Genomic DNA, 13663 nt, shown 5'->3' with positions numbered 1-13663 from the left:
TTCCTCATCAGGTTCCTGCTCGGCAATTATACGAGTGTCCCAACAATACCACAGCCTTTATATTATTATGAGAAATTATTACATTAAGACAACAGGGATAAGAGAACACATTATTCTTGAAATATTAAGGTCATTTGGAGATGGATAATGCTGAGGCTTCTACACCCACTATCGGTCACGTTGGTGCAGACTCTAGCCTCAAGAGCAGGTTATATTTCTCACCCAGTTACAAGATATGTCTGGAGTAATTGATGGGTTACTCAGGCTCTGGTCATTAAGAAAAGGAGGGGGGTCAACTGCCCAGAGGGGAGCATCCATGATAACACGTGTTGCGGGTCCCATTTTGCCTGTTTTAATTTTCATGTGTACTCAAGACCTTTTTTTCTCACTGAAACCAATCTAGATTGAGATTATTTGATAATACTGAGTTTCAATTTGAAACCCACTATAAGGATTTGCAGTATATTCTATTAAAAAAAAAAAGCTAAAAGACACTTGCTCTACAAATGTGCTTCAAATGGCCAAGTATTCAGGCCTACAGTAAGAAGTGAACGAACAGTATAAGCCAGGGGTCTACAACTCCAGTCCTTGAGCTCCACTGTCCTACAACTTTTGAAAGCATTTCTTCTCCTTCACAGCTGAATCAAAATGGTGAATTACCACCTTGGGATGTCAGCAAGTTTTGCAAAGACCCGGTCATTACCCATTCATTGGACTCAAGTGTGTTGGAGCGGGCATGCGTTCAAAATTGCATGAGTAGAGCAGCAGCACCCAAGTCTATCTCTCTAGATCTGCTATCCTGCAACTTTAAGATGCCTCCCTTGTCCAACGCACCTGAATTTAAAGGCTCATCAGCATATTTTAGCTCAGCAGAGGCTATTCATTTGATTCAGGTGTGCAGAAGTGGGAATGCATCTAAGAATACTGCATCTCTGCAGTAGTTTATGGATAGAAATAAGTTGTTGGCTTGTGCTGCTAATCAAGCCTGGATTTTAGCCTGGGCTTACCGGGGCTGCAGATTGTTGATAAAAGCTTAATAATCTTTCCATTTAAAGATGCATTACAATCTAGATCAGCGAGAAAAATTTGAATATTTATCAATACGACCAATGTTCTTTATTGAATAAAGAATTGCTAAATTTTTTCTGAAATAAAAACAACTACAGCACTATTTTTTGAGCTGACATTGTTTCTGGTGATAATCCCAAAGCCATGCCTGCATTTCATAGCTGGAGAAAACTGTGTTGGCAGATGAATAAAATGCATTTGCATTTACATTAATGTTCTGGTTGGTGGTTAGATTTCTGTCCCACTGTGTTGATCTTCTTCATACACTGGTGGGAAACAGTAAATCAGAAAAACAACTAAACGATACAATGTAATTCTGCAGGAAGAATGCTGGTTACAATGGAAATCTTAATGTAGATCTACAGGGAACAGCAGTCTCACGTTATGTCTTTTACAAAATTAAAATCTAGAATCTCACTATGAACTGACATGTAAAGTGTATTGAATCTAAAACAACAAATTAAATCTAGATTTTGAATGCTTCGCTTTTGCTTCTTACATGGATGGCGTTAAATCCTTTCTGGAGTGACACTGCTGCAGCTTTCTAAGTTAGATGCTGCAGCTCCTGTCTTCAGGCTGCAGCGACGGGGAAACACTTTTGTGATGACGCAGCTTTGCCCTTATTAGCTTCTCTTATCTCCTATGGTTATTTCTCCCAAAGGGGGACGCTGTTTATTCCATCTTCTGGAAGCTCTAGTTGCATTTGAGCATAATTTGCTACGCTTCATTTTCATCAGGAAAGCAGTAGATACTGTTTTGTTCAGGAGTTGGTAACTGTAATAATAGCAGCTCCTTTGTACTGCTTGTTTCCTAATAGCTTTTGTGCTTTTGTTTTTATGGAACTGTCAGTCTCAGATAAAACAAAAGAATGCAATTTGTGCTATAGTATATATTTTGATCCTTTATAAAAAATTTAATTTAAAAGCCTTCTGAATTGTGCACATCCTAACGATGCCTTGTAAAGTGAAGCATCGTAATGTGTGAACTTCGGAGCCCTGGCAAGCGGCACAATTTTTCTCCAGCAGCTGTAGCGTATAAAGAAGTCCTGTTCAATTTACATCTGTCTGTCAGACCAGCCTGGTGAGTTACCACGGGAGCAGGTCCTGCCCCGGGCAACGATGAAGGCTGTACTGCTAACGTGAGCAAAGAGGCTCAGACTACAGTGCTAATAAGGCTTATTTTTCTGGTTATATTGAGCTTTGTGAGGCAGTTTAACTTTGTACACCTGAACCCAACCGAATAGACAGTGAGGATGCCTTGATCATTAAGCAATGAGGGAATGTTCTAATAACAACAAGTAAGAACTAAGGTGAAAGTTTGAACCTTTATCATGATTATTCCCTTATAAACCCTGGAGAAATATTGAACCTTGTATCAATTCAATGCATTAAACACAGCCTTTTTTTTTAATACCATTGCTGGTTTATTTCATTCACCCTATGTGTCACCAATAAAAAACAAAAAGGAGTGAATGAAATCAAGGTGATCAAGAGGCATCTCAGTAAATTAGAACGCGACTCGAAAATTAATTTATTTCAGTAATCAAATCCTTCCAGAATATTCATAGTTTTATCCATGATTAGCTATGTGTATACATTTTTTACCCACTCCTAGATGGAGCCCTCTGCTCAATGATTTTAGGATGATGTACCCTCACTTAAAGTTTGTCATGTGAAAAAACAACACTTACATGACACTGACTTCAGAGAGAGAAATGAAGCCAATCCAAGCTAAAAATCTGAGGTTTGCAGTCCTATTATTGTTGAGGTTCCAATTACAGTTAAGAAATTATTAAAAATTTGTCTTTATTCAAACAAAACATTAATAATGTCAACTTAAAAAAAATGGCTGTTTATATGGTATACATTTTATTAGGGAATAAATGGTCCTTAAAATTTATTTGGATCCCTTGATAATCTATAGAAAAGCCTTCATTGGTTTAACAGAACCCAACCATTCTCATAATTTTATGGGTTATGGATGTTTAATTAAGTGATTTATCTGTGGTGATCACTCATTAGGTTGGACGGCCTTTTTGTTTAGTTGGTCAATCACATTGTTTTATGTTATAGACTTTTGGATATCACCTTGTCAGACTAAACTGTTGACTGGTTTTCAAACAAAATTTTAGGTTCTAATCAGATTGTGCTCTGCAATGGTCTTTCATCAGACTAATGTTTGTCAAAGGCACTCCACATGTGTCAGTCTAAGAACCCACTGTTTAATAACCTTTATAGAAAAGGTTGGTCAAAGTACTAAAACTGTTTGAGTAAAGCTCTATGCTGATGATATACTGCTGTGAAAAAAACTGTTCATGTCTTCCAGCATTTTCAGTTTGCTTATTCAGTCTGATTTATTTCAGTTGCTGAGAAAACAAAGGACATGTTGAGTAAAAACTAAAAGACCAGCTGTGTTCCCATCAATCTGAATCTATAAAATCATTCTTTTTGCATTTTACTTAATGTCAATCTCTTTTTAAGCTCCATATTAATATTCTTTCTAAAAAGCTGACACTTAAGTTAGAGTTAATTTTCAGGAATAAATCAGATAATTTTTATTGCAAGGAAAAAAATAGTAACTCTAACCTTTTCAAGTTATTTCTTTTGTTTAGATGTATCAATAATACTTACAGGGCTTTTAAAAATCTTTATCAGTGGGCTAAACAACTCACTATCATATGTTCGTTCTATTACTTTTCTGAATGATTAAATCACTTGTAATGACCAAAAAGTTGTAAAAGTTGGCGTCCTGATTACCTGTGTGAAACAGGTGAAACAACCTCGTCAACCGTGACTTCAAATTCTACAGCAGCAGATGTAATTTGTTTAGTCTGCCTGATGTTGACCTAAGTCATTCCAGAAGCTGCGAGGTGGTCCCATGTACTGAGTTCAATTGCCAAGATTTCCCATCCAAGTCAATTTCACAGCTCAGCTGTAGTGAGTTTTTCCCCCATTTCGTCTCTTTCAAACTCAATTTCAAAGAGTTGTGGGAGACAGCAGTGGCCTCAGTGTTGTCCAATCACATTTTCTCATTAATTTAAAGCCACCGAAGATGCCTTCCGATAACGACATGAATAATGAATAGGTCTTTTAGTCTCCTTGTGGTGGGAGAGGCTCCCGTTTAATTCACTGTCTATCCAAGTATATTAAGGTTACCGCTTCTCCGTAATTAAAAAAAGCAACACCAGAGTCAAACATATGACATTGTTGTTCCAGGCATAATAAACAGGCAGTCAGGCTGAGTTTCCAGCAAGACGAAAACAATGTTTAACATGCCAGTGTGAAACCTTTAGCCACAGAATAATACTTGATATGTAATCTAAAGGTTAACTTCAAGCTGTCAGAATATGTAAGACTTCTCATATTTCAGGAGAGTTCCTCAGATCAAAGGCCCTGATATGATTTGAGCTTCTATTTGTAGGTAATTGGGTTTTATGGGTTTTTTTCATCACTGGTATTGAAAAACATAAGAAGAAAATTAAATGAGAGGATAGATGGATTTCTGTTTTGATGCATCTATCAATGTGCTGCGAGCATTAATGCACGGTATAAATCCACTTCAGTTTATGAGTTTTAAATTGCAAGGATCACAGATGTTTGGGCTCATTGAGTTATCTTCATTCAGTGAGGTTCTCCTGATTATCATAGCATTAATGCTACATATGAAGCCACCATTAATAATTCAAGACCTTGTCTACCTCAATTAAGGACCTCCCTCTAGTCAGGTCTCATATTCTGTTAGTGCAAAGTCTGATGCTCTCCTGCAGGATGGTTGTCAAGGTGCTATGTCTCCCCCTAAAGGTAACCTGAAAAACTAAGCAAGAGCCCAGCATCTGCATCTGTGTGTGTTCCACATGATGAAACGCTGAACTGATAGGCAGGATAATCATATAAACACAGAGCAGCATTTAAATCAGTGCCAATTATAGATCTCTGTCTCATTTGATGACACATTAGGAAGAAGAGGATATGATTAGGTTTGTGAAATTAGCAACAATCCAGGGAGATAATGTATGCATGTAATTAGAGTCGTGGATTATACTGTTTTTAACCTAAAATGACTAGTTTAGGATTAAATACTCAATAATTAGGCTGAATGCAATCCACTTTTATTCTACCACTGGAAACATAAAACAATATAATGACAATAATATGCAATATTTTATGCAATTTAAAACAAAGCTTTAAACAAGATTATTAAACAACAAAAAGAGGAAAAACATTACATAAAATCTGAAAGTTTTGCCTTGACCTGTTCTTCTATGTTTGCATAGTATTTCATCTGGGTGAGCAGTTCTTTGGCTGTGTCAAGCTTCCCTGTTAAAAAAAAAAAAAAATCAGAAAGCTCAATCAAACGCTCACTCTGTAACAAAGACGAGATCAAAGATCAAAACGCAAACAAAATATTCAAGTGCGAGGAATACGTCATGTTTTCATGGGAAGATCTGATCATAATACCTTCATGAAGGGCAGCATCTATCAGCTCCGTCAAGTCTGCGAGTTTTCCTGCAGGGGAGAAGAAGACAAGTTCCAATTCTGCATGTGCTAATAAGATGAGGCATTTTCAGTCTGTTGCTTTTTATTCCTACACACCCAACAGCACACAAGCCTCCCTGCTTTATCTGAAGTAACAAGCCATAATTGTAAGAATCAAAGACATGCGCCTTGTTAACAGTTTAAAATATGCAGTGTAAAACTCAACGGTGGAGCAAATTGTTAAGTATATCGAATTAAAACTGCAGAAGTAAATCTTCTTAGAAAGAATAGACTAGATTTTGATGAAGTCATTCTAACACATGAATGTTTCCTGTCTGTCAAACTGGCACAACTTAAGCCAGCTGGTGCAATCATGGCTAAGATATCCTGTAATAAAATTATTTTTAATAATAACAAAAGTGTCAAAATAATGATAAACAGATTAAACAATGCAGAACTTTTCAGTTAGGGCTGCCAAAACATTTGATTTTATTGTGTAATTTTTATTGGTTGACATGTTACTTCTATAATAAACTCAAATCTATAGATTAGTTTTAGATGATATCATTGCATGTTATTCAGACTATAAGTAGGGCCAGGATGTAGCACAGTGAGGTATCACCAACTGGTATGTGGGCTGCTTTTTGGAAGTTTTATTTTCCTTATTTGGCAATCACCACCTTGATGCTGTTGAAGCCAGAAGAGACTATATTTGGAAAAGCTCTCATTGGGGCTGAAGAGTGATACTTAACACAAAATTGAAGAACCATCAGAGCACAAATCAGAAAAGGTTAGAAATGAAAATAGCACAATAATGTTGAAGCTTGGCCCGAGGTTTCATCAGTGAAATGTTTGACACCCGCGTGTCGATCCAACAGGAGACATAACTGAGTGATGGAATGACAATAACAGAGAGTAGGTCACCACATGGTTTCTTATTTGCGAAGGACATTGTTACATTTAGGATTCCTACGTTCTTCTCAACACCCAAATTTCCAAAGTTCTCCATATTTCTTTACCGTTTATAAAGTATAAAAATATCCCAAATTTAATCATGGATTTATCAGGATATTTCTATAAAATCCACCTGTAATCACCACTAGATAGATGGAAGAAAGTCTGGAAATCCAACTACCTACTTTAATTTTCTGTCATGCTTAGTCATCCTTGAGAAATACTTGAATTATATTTCAGACTTTTCCAAACTATATGGGATTATAAACTAGTGCCATCCAAAGCCAATCTTCATAGGACAGCATGTTTCATGTTTGACACCATCCTATGGTTCAACACACCTGAATCAAATGCTGGTTCATTATCAGGCTCCTGCAGAAGTTGGTGACATGCTGAGGAGTCCTTTGAATTACTTCAGGTGGAGCAGGGCCACATTTAAAACTGGTGGGACATGACGAGGCTTTGAGGACTGGAGTTGGATACCCCTGCTGTACACCGGTCTTGATGTTACTAAAAAGTGCTTTACAATTTTCCGGAGGAAAAGTGTTCGTAAAATTAAAACCTTAGTCCTCAAAACTACCTACTACACTGTGAAAGAGACATTTAGATCCAGCATCCTTTTTATTTCATATGTTTTGTGATTTGCTAACATTATTAGCAACACAATATCAGGAAAATTTTAAATCATTTCATATCTGAGGGATATTAGTAGGTTACACTTTTCCTCTTAATCATGTGTTCCTTCTTGCAACTTTATGACAATCAGTTGAACTTAGGATTGTGAAACTCTACCTTTTGTGTCTTGGCCGATCTTATTGACTTCTTCTGGAGTCTGGGCTTCCTCCAGGGCTTCATTGATCTCCATCAACTCCATTAGGAAGTGTGACTCAGCTACAGAGTCAGTACCCTCCTTCAGATGCATGCCCTCAAGCTCCAGCTACAACACACAAAGGAAGTCCTTCAAACTCACTGCTCTTCTAAATAAATGTTTAGTTGTAAAGTTGTAATAAACAAACAGTGAGGCGATAAGAGCATACGTTCATAAAATTAACTACTTATTGGAAGATGAGGAAGAGATTTACACTCACCATATAAAGACCACGACTCAATGGCTTCAGCAAAGTCCTGTATGCTTTGTTCACGAGGGCAGACTGGCTTTCTGAATACTCCTGTTCTTTCTGCAAAATATTCCATTCAGTTCAATTAAGAAACATAATTTATATTTAGTCATTAAAAATATCTACATCGAATAACAGTAATCATGCCTTTTATCTGAAATAACCAACAATCTCAGTGCAGAGTGAAAAACATTAAACTTTGACAGAACAGAACAAAATAAGAGCTACTTTACCACATTGTGTGATCTACACCACTGCCAAACACCAAATCCTTGGAGATACTAACAATTAGATGCATGACACACAGCGTCTTTTGTAGTCTCATGGTTTGGGGCTCTACAATGGGTGCAAGTGTGAGTTTGACATGAGGTCTGTTGATATGTGATGGGGAGAAAAATATGTAGGAAATGCATAGTAGATACATTTTGCAGCTATCGAGTCTGTCAGCTCTAGTGAAAATCAATAGTCTCACGCTCTAGCCCATAGGCTTGTAGTGTGAATCTTTTCCAGTAGTCATAACCAATGGAGTAGGCGGCTGCCTTGTAACCTTGTAAAAGTAATGAGCTTCTTTGTGTATAGGTTTAAGACCCCTGAAGCAAGAATATGCCTAGTTATTAAAAAATGATAAGAGGGGGTGGTAAATAAAATAGAGTAAAGATAATATTGGACAAGCTGGGTTTTATATCTTTGATATGTCGCCACGCATTCTGCTGTTTCCTAGTTTAATTTCATGTGAGAATATAAAAGCATCCGGTTGTCTTTACCAAAAGAAAGATAATCTCCTCTCTATCCTTGGACTTGGATTGCTTTTTAAAAACATCTGCATACTTTTTCATATGGATATTCCAAGAAAACTCTAGATAATGTGAAAATGTCCCAAAAAGAACCACTTTGTAGAAAAAGCTATTGTCAATATTCATTATTCTAAAACATGAATGAGACTGGGCAAAAATCACATCTATATAGGAAATCCACAGTGGAAACCCAGAACACAAAAGGCCATTTTACACTACCCAGAATCTTCATGATCCCAAAGAATTGTGGGAAAGTATTCACAAGAAAAACATAAAACTTTCTGGAAATGACAGGTGAAACTGTATGTGATAGTAGGGCAATAATTAAATCTGGATTTAGTTATCCATAACTGACGAAGAGTCATGGATAACTACAGCAGCACTTTATGAACTAGAACAAAACCTAAAGCATAATTCAGTCACATTTATTTTAGAACAGTTGCTAGATGTGCCTAGAACTGTAGCATCATTTATTTCTAAATGTGGGATTGGTTGAATTTTTCAAGATGATGCTTCAGCAAAATGTTCCGTTTATTTGAATCCTTTTACACATAGCGGCTGCCAACAAGTGTTCAAGGCCAGGAAGATCTAGCCAATCTCATCCTCTACATGTGACAAAACACTCCATTTAAGTAGCAGCCCTCCTCAGCAGGAAAACAGCATAATGACTAATAAGGAAAATAATCAGCATGTAAATCAACAGTGACAATTGTTGATTGCATTTAATCATATTTTCTCATTGTTTGTCCAACCATAGCATGTTGGCTTGTAAAGACTCTGTATAACAACACCAAATGGCAGATGAAAAACTAAGATGTTGATTTTTTCTCCTTACTCTGGCAAAAGAAGGTTAAGTAAGAAATAAACACAGATAGATCTGTGTTCATTCTAGCAAAACAATCAATAGTCTTATTGCGGAGGTATTTTTTAGAGGCCACAAATGGGTCAACAAATAAAGGGGTATATATCTTCTATCTGTTATAAGTCTATAATAACAGCTGGGAGAATTAGTATGTGCTTGAACATAGTGTACAGGTGGTGTGCCTCTGCATTGAAAGGAGACAGTGAAGGTGGTGGAGGCATCTGATTGGGATGCCTCCTGAGCTGCTCTTGTTGGAGGTTTTCTGGCCACGTCTCACTAGGAGGAGACCCTGGGGGCAGCCGAGACCTCGACTGTATACCCCTTCTGGTCTGGGAACAGCTTGAGATCCAAATGTGGAGAAGGAGAGTGTTGCCAGGGAAAAGGGTGTCTGCGTTTCTTTCCTGAACCTGTTATCCCCGCGACCTGACAACAGTTGCGCTGGATGCTCTGACAATGGGCGATAACAGGAGAAAGAGTCTATTAACATTTTGGAAACTGAACTTCATAATTAGCTAAATTTCTATTTTTTTATTAAACTTAATACAAGATACCATTATTTTGTATTATCCTGCTTCTAAGTAACAAAGTATCCTCACGTCTTTGATGTTGGCTGTGAATAATTGCATACAATCCTCAAACAAAGATCAAATAGTAATTAAAGACTATTAAATCCAAATAATCCCATTCCAGTTTCATCAGAGCTCCTATTTGGCAGCACAAAGCTTAATTAAATCTAAATAGGACATTTTCTGTAAAATATGAACAATGCTAAAATATGCATTTTTGTAAAGAAAAATTAATTAATAGATCTGAAAATGCTTACCCTATGAGATAACTTGGGTGATGACTTTAAGCATATTTTTGAGTCTTTCTTTATAATTTGTTCTTTAAATTCTTTCTCAGTCTTATGGAAATAAAAAATGGCTTGTTATTGCTTCTACGTGTTATATAAAGGTTTATAATTATGCCATTTTATAGAAAACATTAAGTCTTAACAGATTGGCAAAACAAAGTCCTGCAAAATTAGTCAGAACCTTTATTTATTCCACATTTTGTCATGTTACAACCACAAACTTCATTGGATTTTATTTAGACTTAATACTATTGACCAACACAAAGCACTGCATAAGAGTTAACTAAAAGGAAAATTCAGCTTTTTTTTTTTTTTAGAAATAAAAATAAGAATATGGCAGTGTGTGTTTTTATTCTGTCCACCTGAGTCAATAACCTGTAGAATGAAGTATTGCTGCGATTAAAATGCAAGTTGTTTTGTAGGTATCAGCTTTCCTCAACCAGCAATGATTTTTATTCTCACTCTTATTTGCAAAGCAGCCAGAGTTCAATCAGACTGGACAGATAGACAAACCATCAATAAACAGGAATCTGCAAACCTAACAACACATTCTCAGTTGGATTTAAGTGTGGACTTGGGCTGCACCATTCTAACACATACATATGCTATAATCAAAGGAATTGCACTCTATGTGTGGCTGCTTGTTGCCTGCTGGAAAGTGAACATACACTCTTACAGCCTATAAGAAATGTTCTGCAAGAGGGATTGCTGTCCACTGTCACTACGCTTATCAGGAGCAGGAGAGAGAAAACATGTTCTACTAATTTGTAATAAACTGACCTTTAATAACTAAAATCTAATTGACTTTGAATTCATATGAATGATATATACAGAAATTGTGTATTCCTGTATATAAATTGATAGGTTATTTTGATGAAGTGCCTTGCGATGTGAATTGGTGCTGGATACATAAGCTGAACTGAAATAGCTGTAACATGACCAAATATAAAAAGATTGAAGAGGCGTACATATTTTTGCCAGCCTTTGTATATTTTCAATTTCTGTGTTCAAATTGAGAGTTGTGGAAATTATTTTGGCAATTTATCTGCTGTGTTCTTTTTTTGGCAATTCTCTGCAATAGAACATCTTCAAATCGTGCCCCTTTCAAATGATGCCCACTTAAAGTTAAAGCCGTCTCAGAAGACAGAGCTCTTTTCTTAGAAGTCTTTTAAGCTGTTCATATGTTCTAGTTCTAAAATATTTTTTTTTTTTTTGCCTACTAAGTCTCTTTCTCACTTGACCAAGCAGCCCTTCCAGCTTTAACAGCTCTTTTGAATAATGTGAGCCAATATTTTGCCCTTTAAATTATTCAAGTGAATCGGCTATAACCACAAATCTACTCTAACAGGACTAGTAAAACAAGCAATGAAATCAAAGTACAATGGGATGAAAAAAAAAGTTGTAGAGACCATTTTTCTTCTGTTTTTGTTGTTTTACTTCTGAAGCCAAGGACCATTCTCCACATAGTTTATTTTTGAACTTATTACTGGAAACACTGTCTTTTTAGGTAAACTATTTAGATAGATATTAGATAATCGTGTAACTATTTGTTTATTTATTCTATTTAGTTTTATAATCCTGCCTTGCATATTACTAGGAATATATGTTATCTTTGAGCCTCTCTCTCAAAGTATAGGAACTGTAAGAATATACACCAAAGTCATGGATTCCAGTTTGTCATTAAGTTAAAGGGATTTTCCACTGCTTTTAAGAAATCTGGATAGATTTTTTGTAGCCTGCAAAATGATGGTAGAACTTTTGCCTTGCAGCAAGAAGGTCTTTTGAAGGTCGTTTGAATCCTGACCTGGGGTCTTTCTGCTTTGAGTGTGTTCTTAGATGTGAATGAGTGTGAAATTGTTTGTCCTCATCACTACTCCCATGTATGCTTGCTTGCAAAGGCAAGCAATCATACACCATGTATGGATGCATTCAATTTGATAATCTCCAGCACAAAACATAGATTACTTTGATTTTCAGATCCTAATGTGGAATCAATATTGGAGAGCGATTATTAAAAAAAACATATTTAAGACAACTGTAACCTTCATTTTGTTTTTTCTGAAAATACTAAAATAAATATTCAATGTTTTTTCTCTTGTTTGTCCTTGGGGCCAATTAACCCAAGCATGAAAACCAGATTTTATGGACTTTTTATGGATTTTAAACAGGACTGAATTATCCACTAAAAAAACAACACAATGTTGAAAAAGTCAATCTATTTCTGAAAGTAAATAAATGATTCAGTTGCCGAAGTCGAGGCTCACCAATGGCATCATTTATGCAAGTGCCACACCATTTTTTATTCTGAATCATTATATATGTTAAATTCTAGATTGTATATCTGTTTCCCAGTGTTTTGCATGTTATTAGTCTAACTTAACATTGCCAATGATGTCATAAAATTGGATTGTTCTTGAGAGGTCATCTCTAACCTTCCTCTGCCGAAAAAAGCTTCGCTCTCCATTTAAGTGGTAATCTCCTCCCACACTGGGTTTATTTAATTAGGTCATAGCAAAAGATTTAATTGTTTTATGATAGACTGTAGAACAAGAAATATAAAAAATAATGACAAAACAAATAATCAAACAATACTTTATGATTTTAGGATATTATGAAGTGACTGATTTTGGCACATTGATCTTATAAAACATATTTGTTTCTCGTTCTATTTATTAAAACATGTAAACATTTATATTTTGAATTTTTTTTTTTTGCTATAAAAAAATTACTACCTAAATAAATTTATATTAAACTGGGCAACAGGAAAACAAAACAAGTAACACTGTTGTACTGAGCTTTCCTGAGCCACAGCGTGACTCACACAGGAAAGCCTCTCCGACTCAGCTGATCTCCCTGCACCTTACAAGATCATCTGCCTACCACAGATTTCTGGCTGAAGTTGTCTGGATGAAGAGTCCGCTGAAGCTGCAAGTATCTTTTCTGGAGCTTATGCGTGTCCAGTGTGAATGTGTAGTCACTGCAAACAAGGAAGCACCTGGTGAAACTCAAATGTTTTGCTTACAAACTGATATAGATCAATCAAGTAGGAAAAATAGAAAGATGCATCTTTCTATGTGTTACACTAACCAGTCCAGGATCTTGAAGTAGGACGCCCCTTCCTCGGGGGGTTGGATTGCTTTGCATGAGTCGCAAAAGAAAGAAGGAGTTCTGTCAAGAAGTTGTTTACAGTTCCAGCAGTTAAGTTTAGCTTCGTTTGTGGAATAACTCCTCGACGAAAAGACCTTATTGGTGCGGTAACCTGGTCCTCCAAAGTTCGCATCCCCGTGTCCAGCGTCCTTTCTGTGGAATGTTGACATGCAGCGATGTGAACATGTAACAGTTTTAGGAGCAGCGTGTCGGTTCGGCATCAGGCAGCGTGCCGCCCGGAGCGAAGGCGAGACCCGCAGCAGACAGTTAGTGTGAAACATCCTATTAGTTGCTATGATGTCAACCAAAGAGTAATAAAAAAAAAAAAAACCTCTGGACCAAAACAAATAGCTCTCTGTCAGCGAAAAGCAGAAGAAGACAGTTTCTTCTTC

The 13663-nt window shown here is 36.4% G+C and overlaps 1 protein-coding gene across 1 annotated transcript; it reads right to left on the bottom strand.

Moving 5' to 3' along the window:
- Positions 1-5154: 5154 nt before the first annotated feature.
- Positions 5155-13629, bottom strand: hscb (HscB mitochondrial iron-sulfur cluster cochaperone). The gene is made up of 6 exons (XM_055039116.1): positions 13212-13629; positions 13005-13101; positions 7586-7675; positions 7290-7434; positions 5526-5573; positions 5155-5384 (listed from the first exon to the last, which is right to left on the bottom strand). Exons 1-6 carry the CDS (start codon positions 13550-13552, stop codon positions 5290-5292), a joined length of 816 nt encoding a protein of 271 aa, XP_054895091.1. The 5' UTR covers positions 13553-13629; the 3' UTR covers positions 5155-5289.
- Positions 13630-13663: the final 34 nt, after the last annotated feature.

This window comes from Poeciliopsis prolifica, unplaced genomic scaffold (assembly GCF_027474105.1).
Source record: "Poeciliopsis prolifica strain line A6 unplaced genomic scaffold, Auburn_PproV2 SCAFFOLD014, whole genome shotgun sequence".
NCBI lineage: Eukaryota > Metazoa > Chordata > Actinopteri > Cyprinodontiformes > Poeciliidae > Poeciliopsis > Poeciliopsis prolifica.
This window is presented reverse-complemented; position numbering and strand designations above follow the sequence as displayed.

Coding starts and splice junctions, on each gene's coding strand:
- hscb (XM_055039116.1), bottom strand. CDS start 13,552: ATGTTTCACACTAACTGTCTGCTGCGGGTCTCGCCTTCGCTCCGGGCG. Junction 7,676..13,004: donor ACTTCAGCCAGAAATCTGTG/GTAGGCAGATGA, acceptor AATATTTTGCAG/AAAGAACAGGAGTATTCAGA. Junction 5,574..7,289: donor GATCGGCCAAGACACAAAAG/GTAGAGTTTCAC, acceptor TCTCCCCTGCAG/GAAAACTCGCAGACTTGACG.